At 34.9% G+C, this 13718-nt stretch overlaps 1 protein-coding gene across 4 annotated transcripts in view; it reads right to left on the bottom strand.

Moving 5' to 3' along the window:
• Positions 1-362: 362 nt before the first annotated feature.
• ARAP2 (ArfGAP with RhoGAP domain, ankyrin repeat and PH domain 2) overlaps positions 363-13718 on the bottom strand; it is a 183982-nt gene continuing 170626 nt past the window's right edge. For all 4 annotated transcript variants that reach the window (XM_078068483.1, XM_078068484.1, XM_078068485.1 and 1 more), the window contains 3 exons: positions 10856-10990; positions 3202-3576; positions 363-1920 (listed from right to left, as the gene is read on the bottom strand). In XM_078068483.1, the coding sequence (XP_077924609.1) occupies positions 1864-1920; positions 3202-3576; positions 10856-10990 (567 nt within the window). In that variant the 3' untranslated portion in view covers positions 363-1863. The remainder of the gene's footprint in view (positions 1921-3201; positions 3577-10855; positions 10991-13718) is intronic.

The following is a 13718-nucleotide window of genomic DNA, read 5'->3' on the forward strand; positions in this document are numbered from 1 at the left end:
CCCAGGACCCTGGGGCCATGACCTGAGCCGAAGGCAGACGCTTAACAACTGAGCCACCCAGGCACCCCTAATAACTTCCTTTTAACTTAATTCACTTCTTTAAAGGCCCCCATCATCAAATATTCCACATTTTGGGGTACTGGGGATTAGGTCTTCAACATATGGGGTATGGGAAAACACAATTCAGCCCACAACCTGTGGTAATGTGTTGTATTAGTGCATATTTTTAAAACAATGGGGAAAAAAAAAGAACTGATAGAGACAATTTGAAAATGAGTAAGAAGTCTCAAGACTTGAAAAAAAAAAAAAAAAAAAAAAAAGAAGTCTCAAGACTTGAATCAAAGGAGAGCTAGAAAAACTAATACATTAATAAGTAACATTTATTAAAACTCTATGAGATGTGTGTATTTGTATATATACACAAACACATACATAAATATATATATAAAATTAGTTATCACAAAATGCCTACAAGATAGGTATTATTCCCACTTCTCAGATGAAGACACTTAGATTCTGAACATGAATCCCATAATTCATAAAAGGTCTTAAGTCTATAGAGCTATCCAAATTATTAAGTTTACATTCAACATATGGTAGCCATGGCAGAGAAGATAGGAATGTACAATATAACTTAGAACATTTGCAATAAAAAATTGTTCAAAATAACAGCTATAAAACAGATTAATTTTAGTTATCTAATATTCATTTCTGTGCTTTGCATTTCCAGATGATTAGAGATAAACATGATTGTACACATGACAAAAAATTGCTCACATTATAAATGTAATTCTATCTTTTGTTGAGCGAATGATAATTATGAAAGTCTTGGTGCAAATTTTGATAAGACGGTAAAAGTTTTAATCTTTTCCCCATAGTGATTTTCAAAAGTTTGAGAAAACATGAAAATATGTGAATGCTAGTCTCTTCAAATAAATTTGATGCATTTTCAAAAATATTTCCTTTTGCAATAAGCAGTTTATGTGTATTTTAGAATTATAAATTGTCATCTGAACAATGCAAATTGGCAGCTATTACAGTTATGTACACAAGTCATTTTGCTTCAATTACTTTTGCTTAGTTTTGAATTTTCAGTGCCACTTTCATAAATCATCAGGTAATAATTTGTTTAGAAGTCAAATATTTAAAAGCCATGTCTAGTAATTAACTTTAGGGCTATAAAAATGAAAGAGTACCATCAACATGTTTGTGCCCTATCTGTGTATATTCATCATTTAAAGTAGAACAATATTCACACTGACATGTTTGGGAAAAAATGACATAGCTTGTTTGAAGTATATATTCAAATATTTAAAGAGGAAAGAAGATTGGATTTATTTCAAAATAACCTTTAACTTCTGAAAATAACAATCACATTCAAATGGACTTGTAAAACACTTTTAATTTTTATTCAAAATATGAGATGTCATCATTAGCCCTTATCTTACTCTTGAAAAATGGAGACAATTATACAGGAAAGGAAGGGAAACAGGGCTATTAGATTTTAAGCTCCAGTTTAAAAAATATTCGGATAAGGCAGGTAAAAAACTCCAGATACTTTCCCAGTGTCAAAGACTGTCATATGCCTGCTTATCTCATAAATATTATCATTAGGAATAATAGTTTTATTTTTGATTTTTTTTTTCCTAAATACCATTTCTTGCTTTAAATGAAGGCTCCCCAGCAGTGCTAATACCTGTTTCATAAACTGACCTGCAGTTTCTTTAAATCCAAATCGACTGGAATTTGTTTTTAAAGCATAAATATCACACACCCATGGTAAAATATTGTATCACCACCAAATATAAGTGATTAGTATTTTACAATGAAGAAATTCAGAGCATTTAAGAGTATATTACTATACTAAGATTGGACTGACCAAAGTATGGGCCTTTGTATAACAGATTCTGAAGAAGTCACCTGAAAAACAGGGGGAAACAGTGGTTGAAATAAAGCTTAGCGATATAATTTTAATCAAAACTCATCAGACCTAATAAAATTCTTAAGAAATCGATGAAAAGCACTGTTCCTAATGTGAACTATAATTAGGTAGTCTTGACTGTTGGAGGAAAATCACCAACTCAGTAGCTGACCTTGATGTGGAAGCAAAAACAGAGGGTTTTGTTATTATTTATTAGGCTCAGGGAGGAGACTTTTTTTCCCCCCCTTAAAGAGATTTGATCAAATGTGAACTGGTAGCCACCAAAAGTGGGACAAGCTATCAAATGGCCCTATGTTGTAAACCTCCAGTTAATTCTGACATTGCAGAGAAGCCTATTATCACCTTACTTAAAATAAGAAATGAAATACCAAGTAAAACAACAATGAAAAAATCAAACAACAATAACAAAACCCTGTGATAGTGAATTTGTACGAAAACCATAGTAAGGAATTAAAATGTAGACAGCAACAGTGCAAATGGCGTCCATGCCAGGTCCTGTGCATATGCAGGGTACGCTTCTTGTCAGCAGACCCCTCTGCAGAACTGAAGTGTAGTGAGTGTATTCTGTGGCCGGTTCACTAACACCGAAAGTAAGCGTGGCCACTGCCGTTATTCGTGGTTGTTGGCTGAACGTCCATCATTTTGGGAAACAGTCACTAGACTTTTTTCTTAACAAGCAGTTTCTCATTGATAAGATTCACTCTGGTTCACTATGGATCAGAACTTAATTGACCTCCTTCGTTTTCTGTTCACTCCTTGCCTCTTTTTAAAACTCCAATGTTTGATAGGCAGCCACTAAAATAAATCCTTCCCCTTTTCAACTTCCCTTTCTTTTCCGTAAGGTGGACCCTATGTAAACCTAAAAACATATACGGTAACCTAATATACAAGGTTTCTCAAAGTGCAAAATGTGTTACACACAGTTTCATAGGCTTCATTTAAACAAAGCATTTTATACAATACAGTACAGTTTGAGGTTTCTGCTCATAAATTACACCATTCAACAGACAACTACTGTAAAAAGCTTGGCTGACTCAAAGTAACCCAATGCTTCTCCAGTTGAACTGTACAAGCTTTGTTCAGACCTAAAAAAGCGTCATCTTCTACTTATATGTACATATATATTTTTAAATGCTATTTAAATGCTTATGTAGAGCTAGATAAATCTCACAAACCATGAATTTTGCTGTTTGGTTTCTGGTTCGCACACACACAGAGTACACAATATTTAAAAAAGATAATGTGCAGAACTATTTTACCTCTTTCTGCAAGATCTGCTCGTCCTCTAAGTCTTTTGGAAGGGTTCTCGTCCGCTGCAGCACCACACTAAGCTCTTCAATTACCCTTGACGGTAACTTACTATCAGAGTCCAAAGCAGCTTTGCCATTCCTGTCCTCAGTCTTCCTCAGTGTCTTGAGGCCTTTATGGCTTTTTTGTTGCCCATGAAGGACGTCAGCCTCTGTGTCCTCCAGACAGTTGAAACTCCGATGTTTTCTGGTTCGAGTTCGAAGTTTCTCATCCTTGTGTTCCAGGCAGTGGGCCACCATGGAGGCTCTCTCCTTTAAGCTGCTATCCCCCAACTCTTGATCCCGCTTTTCACTGAGCCGCAACCTTTCCAGTTCTGCTCTGGCACTCTGAAAAGAAAATACAACATCATCTCACAGGAAAGCAAGATTTGGTACAAGGTAAGTTTAAAAGACACATGCCGTGTTAAATGTTGATGCTCCTTATGTTCATGCTTATTTCCATGACTGAGGTTCTAACTTTACTTCGACAGAACTGCCATGTCTGAATTTACTAACCAAGAGATCAATACAGGCATCTTAGAGCTACAAAATCAACTGAAAGGTAGGTCATGGAAATTCATTTTAACATGCGTTTAACATACAGCTTCAAAGAAGTCTCTCAGGTTATTCAGATTGACTCATTTCCAACATGCCTCTTCCAATTCATTTCTGCTTGAATGCATCATACGTTCATGTATCTGTAATTCCTACGGTGTCCTGTCCGTGGCCACGTGATTTGGGGACATGCTCTATACTTGTACTACAGCCCCTTCTTTGAGACTTACAGTACATAGTAGTATATTAAAAATGTTGAGAAGTTTTATGGCAAAAAGATCGGTTTAACTTCTGTTTTTTTCTTCCTCCCACACAATGCCTATTAGAATCCCACAGATACATTCCTGGAAACACTGAAAAATATATAGTTATGTATTAAACCCACTTTTGTATCTGAGGATTAGAGTATACATTAATTCAGTGAGCTGTAAAGGTGCGCTTTCCTAACTAGTGTTCAGAACATCTTGTGACTGGGCAATTTCTGGCATATAGAACTTCCATCATATTATCAAAGGGTATGAAAATTTAATCAAGTGTAAGATACAAGAACAAACAGAGAATCAAAAGCATAGAGCAGTATGGAGCCACACAGAAAGGATACCCAATAAATTGGATCAGGATGTAGGTGAAGTGGAAAGAGAAAAGTTATTTTTCTTTTCACAAGAAGCAACAATTGAAGAAACGTCTTCAAAATTTCCCCCAGTAAAAACTGCAAAGCCTAGAAAGCAAAAATCTGAGGGAGCACTTAAGTTATGAATATTGAAAGAAAATGTAATGAAAATGGTAATATAACATTAAGTATGAAATTGTGAGTAGCATAAACAGTAAAGATCTTCAATATAATAATGTTTAAAAGACAACATCCCACCTTTCTCCATGGCAGTTATCTAATATGATTATCTGAATGCCCTGCTAGAAAGACTCAGTGCAAGCAGGGTTTTTGTTTGATATGTTCCCTGAAGTGTGAACCTAGTACAGTGCCTGCACTTAGAAAGTGATCATTAACTTATTAAATAGTGAATTAAAGGTCAGTTTAAAATTTTTCAAATGTATAACATGTTCTATTTTCCTAAATTCCATCAAATCCAGATTTGGAATTGAAACATTACAAATTCAGGCTCAATACAAATATTTTCACAAATGTATTTTATACATTTTGTAACTTGGAATTTTCTGATAAAATTATGATTATATATCTCAGGTAAATACATTTCTTCTACTCTAAAAACTGATGAAATGTTTAGTATCTAACTTAATTCCAAAGTCTCATTTGAATATGTTAAAATATTGAGAAATTGGTGATGCTTGCATAACATGAATGTATATACTTCGAGGCCAATAATCACACTTAAATATGGTTAAAATGAACAGTTTTTATATTTTTACATATATTTACTACAACAAAATAACCCCTCCCCTGCAAAGAATGATGGCTAACCAGCATAGGGCTGTGATTTATAAATTTTTTTATAAATTTTATAAAATTTATAAAATAAATTTTATAAAGTTTATAAATATTAAACATGTTAAGTTTCACTTGGCATCTCTTACCTGAGGAAAACTGAGCAATATAAACTTTTTTTTTTTAATTGAAGTATAGTTGACACACAGTATTACATTAGTTTCATGCGTACAACATAGTGATTTGACAAGTCTGTGTTATGTTATGCTAAACACAAGTGTACCTACCATCATCCTAAAGTGCTATTATATCATCTGATTATATTCCCCATGCTGTGCCTTTTATTCCCATGACCTATTAATTCCATAACTAGAAACCTGTACACTTCCCACTCCCTTTCACCCACTTTGCCCATTCCCAACCCTCCTCCCTTCTGGCAACCATCCGTTTGTTCTCTGTATTTATGGATCTGTTTCTGTGTTTTGTTTTTTAGATTCTACATGTAAGTAAAATCACATTGTATTTGTCCTTCTCTGACTTATTTCATTTAGCACAGTATCTTTTAGGCCCATCCATGTTGTTGCAAATGGCAAGATTTCATTCTTTTTCTTATGGCTGAATAATACTTCATTCAATACATATACACCTCTTCATCCATTTGGCTATTGATGGACACTCGGGCTGCTTCCATATAATGCTGCAATAAACATAGGGGTGCATATGTCTTTTTGAATTAATGTTTTCATTTTCTTTGGGTAAATACACAGTAGTGGAATTACTCGATTGTATGGTATTTCTGTTTTTAATGTTTTGAGGAACCTTCATATTGTTTTCCATAGTGGCCGCACAAATTTACATTCCCACCAACAGGGGAATGTGAATGAGGGATTTTTTTCTCCACAGCCTCACTGACACTTGCTATTTCCTGTCTGTTGGATACCAGCTATTCTGACTGGTGTAAAGTGCTATCTCATTGAGGATTTTTTTTTTCCATCATGGTTTTGATTGGCATGTCCCTGATGATGAGTGATGTTGAGCATCTTCTCATGTGTCTGTTAGCCATCTGTATGTCTTTGGAAAAATGTCTATTCAGGTCCTCTGCCCATTTTAATCGGATTATTTGTTACTGTGGTGTTGAGTTGTAAAAGTTCTTTATATATTTTGGATATTAACCCCTTATTGGGGATATCATTTACAAATATGTTCTCCCATTCGGCAGGTTGCCTTTTCTTGGTTTCCTTTGCTGTACAAAAGCTTTTTATTTTGGTATAGTCCTAATAGTTCATTTTTGCTTTTGTTTCCCTTGCTCGAAGAGATGTACCATAAATATGTTGCTGAGGCCAACATTGCCTATATTTTATTCTAGGAGCTTTATGGCTCAGGTCTCACATTTAAAGTCTATAATTCATTTTGAATTTATTTTTGTGTATGGTGTAAGAAAGTGGTCCCATTTCATTCTTTTACATGTAGCTGTCCAGTTTTCCCAACACCATTTATTGAAGAGACTTTTTGCCATTGGATAGTCTTTTCTGCTTTGTCAAAGATTAGTTTACCATGTAGCTGTGGATCCATTTCTGGGTTTTCTATTCTGTTCCATTGATCTATGCCTACTTTTGTGCCAGTACCAAACTGTTCTGATATTATACATTTGTAGTGTGTCTTGAAATCTAGGATTGTGATACCCTTCTCAAGATTGCTTTGGCTGTTCAGGGTTTTTTTGTGGTTCCATACAAATTTTAGAATTATTCTAGTTCTGTGAAAAATGTTATTGGTATCCTGATAGGGACTGCATTAAATCTGTAGATTGCTTTGGGTAGTGTGGACATTTTAATAATACTGGGTCTTCCAATCCATGAGCATAGAGAATCTTTCCATTTGTGTCATCTTCAATTTCTTTCATCAGTGTGTTATTGTTTGAGTACAGGTCTTTCATCTTTTTGGTTAGGTGATTATTCCTAGGTATTATTTTTGGTGCAACTGTAAATGGGATTATTCTCTTTCTGCTATTTCATTAGTGTACAGAAACTCAGCATTTTAATAATATTCTTCTAATCCACGAGCATGGAATGTCTTTCCATTTGTGTCATCTTCAATTTCTTTCATCAGTGTTTTATAGTTTTTAGAGTAGAGGTCATTCACTTCCTTAAGTTTTTTCCCCAGGTTATTTTATTCTTGCAATTGCGAATGGAACTGTTTTCTTCATTTCTTTCTGTTGCTTTGTTATTAGAAGAACAGATTTCTGTATATTAATTTTGTATCTTGCAACTTTACTGAATTCATTTATCACTTCTAATGGTTTTTTAGTGGTGTCTTAGGGTCTATAGTGATTTTACACATCATAGTAACAGTTCTCATTATCTTTCAACCATCAGCAGGTAGACGTTGGGATTTTCTCAGATGTAGTATTCATGCAGGTAATGCTGAAATTTCAAGTAAACTTTAGTATTAGCCTAAGAGATGTAATCTTATACGAAGATGGAGAGAGGGAGGGAAGTGATCTGTTAAGAGTCGAGAGGACTGAGGGCCAGGGGGGGGCCTGGGTGGCTCAGTCAGTCAAGCATCTGACTCTTGATTCCAGCTCAGGTCATGATTTCAGGATCCTGAGCTCGAGTCCCATGTTGAGCTCTGCGCTGATGATTCTCCCCCTCTGACTTTCCCCAACACTCTCTCAAATAAATCTTTTTAAAAAAGAGTTGAGAGGATGGGACAGTGAGGCTTTGATGTGCTGGGAGCACCTTTCATGTTGTGGAGAAAGGAGGACATAGTTTATGTGCTACACTGTCCTTACAAGATAAGACATTAATAATTTAAAAAGGATAGATAAGTTATGAAGTGTCAGAGTATGTTTAGAGAAAAGTAGTAGTTTGAATGGAAAGGTCAGTGTGAAAAGCAGTCCTTCTCCCTGCACAGGAATGTGTTCTCAGAGGAAATCCCTTACGTGTCTTTAGTCTGCATCCACATCTGTTTTCCATTATGTCCAGATGTAGGCCTCTAGTTATGGAGGCCTTAAAAATAGCAAAACATACAATGATCAATATGTTGATTACAGCAGAAATGCTCTTAAATAACTTTCACTACTAAACTCACTGTATTAGTTGATAATCTCCATGATCCTCACAATACTGCTTTAGAGGCATTATTTACAGTAAATAAACATTGATTAAACTATAAAGTAAATTATATTTTAAGACACAGAAATAGAAATGCACATTTGCCCAAGGTCACAGAAGTGGGAGTTTGGAATGGGATGCCATGGTGCCCTGTTGGGAACCAATGTGCCTCTTTATGTGCTCCAGGATGCGGACAGAGGAGAGAAGCATGCAATGATTCTAGGTCACCATTTTCTGCTAGAACTGCATCATTCTTCTTTGCTCATTGTTTTTGTTTTACAGATGACAAAAAAATGACAATTTTGGAAATGAGTAAATTATCCCATATTGTCTTCCAAGTTCCTTATTATTTTGACTCGAATGTTAACTGTGCACTAGGCGTTATTCTAATAAATTCTAAAGTATGATATCATTGAATCATCATAATAGCCTTATAAGGTAGAGCCTTTTTTTATCCCTCCATGCTTACAGATAAAAAGACTGAGCACAATGTAGTTAGGAGGTACCCAAATCACAGGTGGGACCTAGCATGTATATTCTTAAGCACTGTATTTGCCTCTTCCTGTGTGATTTCCTTTGACAACAACTTACTTTCCCTGGCTTATTCAGCTAGCTCACTACTCCATTTTAGAAGTTGCTTTTTCCAGGAAGACTTCCTGCCTGAATGAGGTATCCTCACGTAGATTTTAATAAAACCTCATGAAATCAAGACAAGACTTGAAATGGTAAGTTACCAAATGGCTGAAGCATCAAATTTTCTTATGAGTATATCATACTTAATAGATCTTTAAAAAAATATATTGCTTATTTACTTATTTAGAAAAAGTGTGTGTGGGGGGGGGCGGAGAGAAACCCAAGCAGACTCCTCACTGAGCACGGCTCCTGACATGGGGCTCGATCTCACAACCCCGAGATCATGACCTGAGCTGAAACCAAGAGTCGGATGCTTAACTGACTGCGCCACCCAGGTGCCCCCATACTTAGCAATATTTTAAACCATTTTCCCTTTTTAAAACAAAGGATCAAAATGATTCATTTTATAAACATATTTTCTTAAATATTTACATGAATCTAATTCTATAACAAACATTTCAATGGTTCATGTGAAATTTTTAATTTCAATTTTGTTTTAATGCTTCTTAAACTTCCAATGTTTTTCCAACATTGGAACATTTAAAATTTTTCTTTGCCAAATTTGTTGAATCACCACATTTACAAAAAGGTTAATTTAGCTTAACTACTTGTAAATTTTTTTTCTAGCAATTAATATTTCATGGAATTATTTTTAAAAGCCTATAACAAGTTCTTTGTTGTTTGGAGTTCATCAGTTTTCTGATCTTAAGCATGCTAAAAGAGAAAAAAATTCTGGATTTGAGATTAGGTAACAAATTATTACACTATATATTTATAAGTCATCATCCTAATTCTATACTGGATATTGGTTAATGTATTTTGATTTGGTCCTAATAATTTATTTTTTGCTTTGCTCCATAACTGATCCATATCAGAAGAAGCTGGGGTCCCAGCAGGGCACATCTACTCCCATGTTTGCTTCTTTTGTTCAAACTATGTTTCCTAATTTGGGTTCTTAGGAAGATTCTAGATTAGCTGAGGAACCCATAATTGTGCAGAATGACTGAATAGGCAACAAAGGAAATAACCATTATTTTCATGGCTTTTATCTTTTAGTGAAGAGGAATATTACACTGGGGTAAATGTTCAAGGAAAGATCTACATGGGAAAAATATTTTTTAAATCTGATCACTAAATTAAAGTACCTTTAGTCTTTTAAAAGAAGTTATTTCTGTTTGGAAAGAAAGAGATTCAAACAGCTCAATCCCAAACCCCAAAGAAATAACACCTTTTACATGCTTTTCTTTTTGCTTTGAGGGGCTCAATTAAGGCATTGAAACATGCATTAATCCCAAAGTATCTAATGAGTTTTGAGTGCAAACAGATTTTCTCAAGTCAAGATTGATGCTATGTATGTTCTCTCCACCCCGCAAGGTGAGAAGGAAAACAAATAGCCGCTTTTCTGAAAGATGCTAGGTCTTTTTTATTGATGCTCAGGGGTCATCTAGCAGTTCCTTAAATTAACTGCGACACCCCATCAGTTCCCAAACCACTGGAATTTGATTGTGTTACTAGAAAGTCTAGTTACCATGGCTCCAGACATAATCGGCCCTGGGCTTATTGTAAGGGTGTTAAAAGTGAACTTGTAAGACTAATTTGAGACTGTGATTTACCAGGCGGACTTCTGTATACACATTTAAAATTGCTTGGCTATGTGAGGGATAAGAAAATAAGTGGTATTATGCATATTTAATTGAATGGTCAATGACATTATTAAAACTCTTTAAGAAAAGTTAAAATACAAAACTTAAAGGAGAAGCACAGGGTCATTCATAATGTTTTCTTGCTGGATGTGATTTTTACTATGCTTTCCAAAGATTATTGTTGTGCTTTTGAAGCCAAAGAAGTAATTAATGTACTTAATCACATTAAGACATAAGAAAACAAATGCTATAATTAATATAAAACAAATAAAATCCTAACCTACCTCAATATTTCTCCGGGCTTGGGTTCCACTTCTCTCATGCTGGATAGGAATCAGAGGCAAACCTCCAATTTTGGGATTTTTGGTTATAGAACGTTTTCGTTCCTTTCCAGCTGGTGGCCATATATCATTTTCATGCTGAGGAAACACAATTTCTTGCTGTTGGTGTGTGATTTTATTATGTGGTATATCATGTTATAGAGTCACTTGGCTCCTTTTCCATATATCCAAATCAAATGATCTGCTTTCCATGAGAAAGCCATTTGTAATTAAGCTGTGGACTCCTGGCAGGAGCATCGCTTGAGGATTAAAACCCTTAAGTGAACAGAGGTTTGCGGTCTCAGTTCAATTTCTAAGTTTCAAATCCATGGCTTCTGTACTACTTACCAAATCAAAAGGAGGAAAATATTTGAGGAAATTGGCAAATCTCTTTGTGGGGAAAAAAATAATACACTTGTCTATATTTCTCGGCCCTGTAATCAAAGTAACTATGCATCCATTTTCTCCCTCCCCCAAAGGTAACCTTAGCGTAAAAATAATTTAACCTCATAGTCCTCAATTCAACCTAAGGCACAGCTATCAGAAAAATTAGCCTCATTTTATGACCTTTTGAAAAATGTTACTTTCCCATCTAATTGAATTCCAAAGAAACTACCTTGCACACAGACGTTTATACTGAAATCACTGTACAAAAGAGTATGGCACATTTGTTCTCAAATTACTGACTACATATTCTGCCAACTGAAGAACTATAGATATGACTGGAGAAAAATTAATTTTGCAGTGGGGAGAAATAGCCACAGGTAAAAATATAAGCCCCTGAGTGACAAATCCTTCAGATATGCATATAAAAGAAAAATCTTAAAAAGAATTTTTCTACTCCTCAGGGTAGATTAACTTTTCAGAAGTTGGCAAAACAAACTGATTTTCAGACAACAATCTATGAAAGAAATATAGAATACCAATTATAAAATGATAAGCTTTACAAGTATGTTCTGATGAAAACTTTTTGGTAAACTATATAGCTAAATGCCTATTCTTATGATTCAACACATTCCTATCTTAAGTTGCAATTAGTACTTTAATGTGTTTTAAAGCAAAGAGTTCATTTCAATTAATATTGACTGTGTACCCATATATAATGGCGAGACTATATTGAGGAATATACTGTCAGACTTGGTGCTTATCAGTGTGCATTATCTCATTAATGCGTATCATATAAATTTATACAATCTCACTTAACATATATAACTATAATCTTATTTAATCTTCACTGATCCTACAGTGTAGATCTTTATTGCTAGATTGTCTATGCATCAGATCTGCCCTTGAATTTTAGTGAAGCATTTATTTTGGTTCAGCAAATCTGTAATGGTAAATTATTAAATGAAAGTTACAAGCTTTGTAATGCTATATTTATGTCACAGCCCCAAACTTGGTAAAAATAATTTTGATATTATATAATTGGGATGTTCCCAACACGTAAAGCTCAAAGAAAATTGGCTGGAAAGGAATTCATTAAGCCTATGGATTATGCTTACACTTTTACTCACCGATGTATAATGCATGTGCTAAATGATAATCAGAGAAACGTAAGAGCAAACGCAGTCTCAAATACGTATTTCTTTTTCTGACATGATATACTACGTTGTGTATACTAATTAGTTCTTACCAGATTGATCCAAGAGGTATTTTTCCCAACATACAAAACACTGTACCTAGTAATACATTCTGACATTTATAGTTATTTATAAGTGACCCCAAGAGTCATACTGCATGGATCATATAGCTGAGGATCTTACTTTCATTATTATAACCATGATCACACCCCAAAATCTTCAGTTCTATCTCCCACTTTCTATTTTTTCCCATCCATCCAGCTTTGAGGCATAAGTGACAGAATTACAGGATACTGAAAATATACAATGTGATGATTTGATCTATGTATACACTGAAAGGATTCTCCTCCATCAAGTCAATTAAGACATCTATCATCTCATTTATTTTGGTGAGAACATTTAACTTCTACTCTTAACAAATTGCAGTGATACAGTGTAGTATTAACTATCTCAACAGTGACCATGTTCTACATAAGATCCTCAAACCTTGTTCATCTTACAGCTGAAAGTTTGTACCCTTTTACCAACCTCTCCCTATTTCCCCACCCAGCAACCACTTTTCCAATCTCTGTTTCTAGGAGTTCAACTCTTATTTTTAGATTCCATATATAAGTGATACTTGCAGTCTTTGTGTGGCTTATTTCACTCAGCATAATGCCCTCCAAGTTCATCCATGTTGTCAGAAATGACAAGACTTCTTTCTTATTTAAGGGTGAATAATGTTTGTGTGTGTCTGTGTACACACACATTTTCTTTATCCATTCATCCTTGGACTTAGATCATTTGACATGACCTAAGGTGATTTGCATACCTTTGCAATTGTGAATAATGCTGCAATGAACATGAGTCTGCCTCGCCCTTTCTGACCTTGACCTCTTACCTTTCCAGCTAACAATTTAGTTTTATTCACTTCTTTAGACTCCTTGAGACCTCCAATCTATTCTCTACCATCATCCTACTTTCCACATCTTCCCCCACTTCCTTCATAGCCTGTCATAGATTTCATAGTCGTGAAGTATAATCACCTCCTTATAAATACCTTCAAGTCCTGTGCTACTTCTCCTTTCATCATACTTGCCTGGCAAAGCCCCCATCCTAGTTAAAGCCAATTCTACTTACTCTATGGGTGCCTACCAATTGATGAAGAAAAAAGACCGTCACTCTATAGATTCATCTCACTTTAAATTTAACCTTAAAGTTCAGGCAAGCACTCAGCATTAAGTTGAAGTTTTACTATAGTGCAATTG

Source organism: Halichoerus grypus, chromosome 3, assembly GCF_964656455.1.
Source record: "Halichoerus grypus chromosome 3, mHalGry1.hap1.1, whole genome shotgun sequence".
Lineage (NCBI taxonomy): Eukaryota > Metazoa > Chordata > Mammalia > Carnivora > Phocidae > Halichoerus > Halichoerus grypus.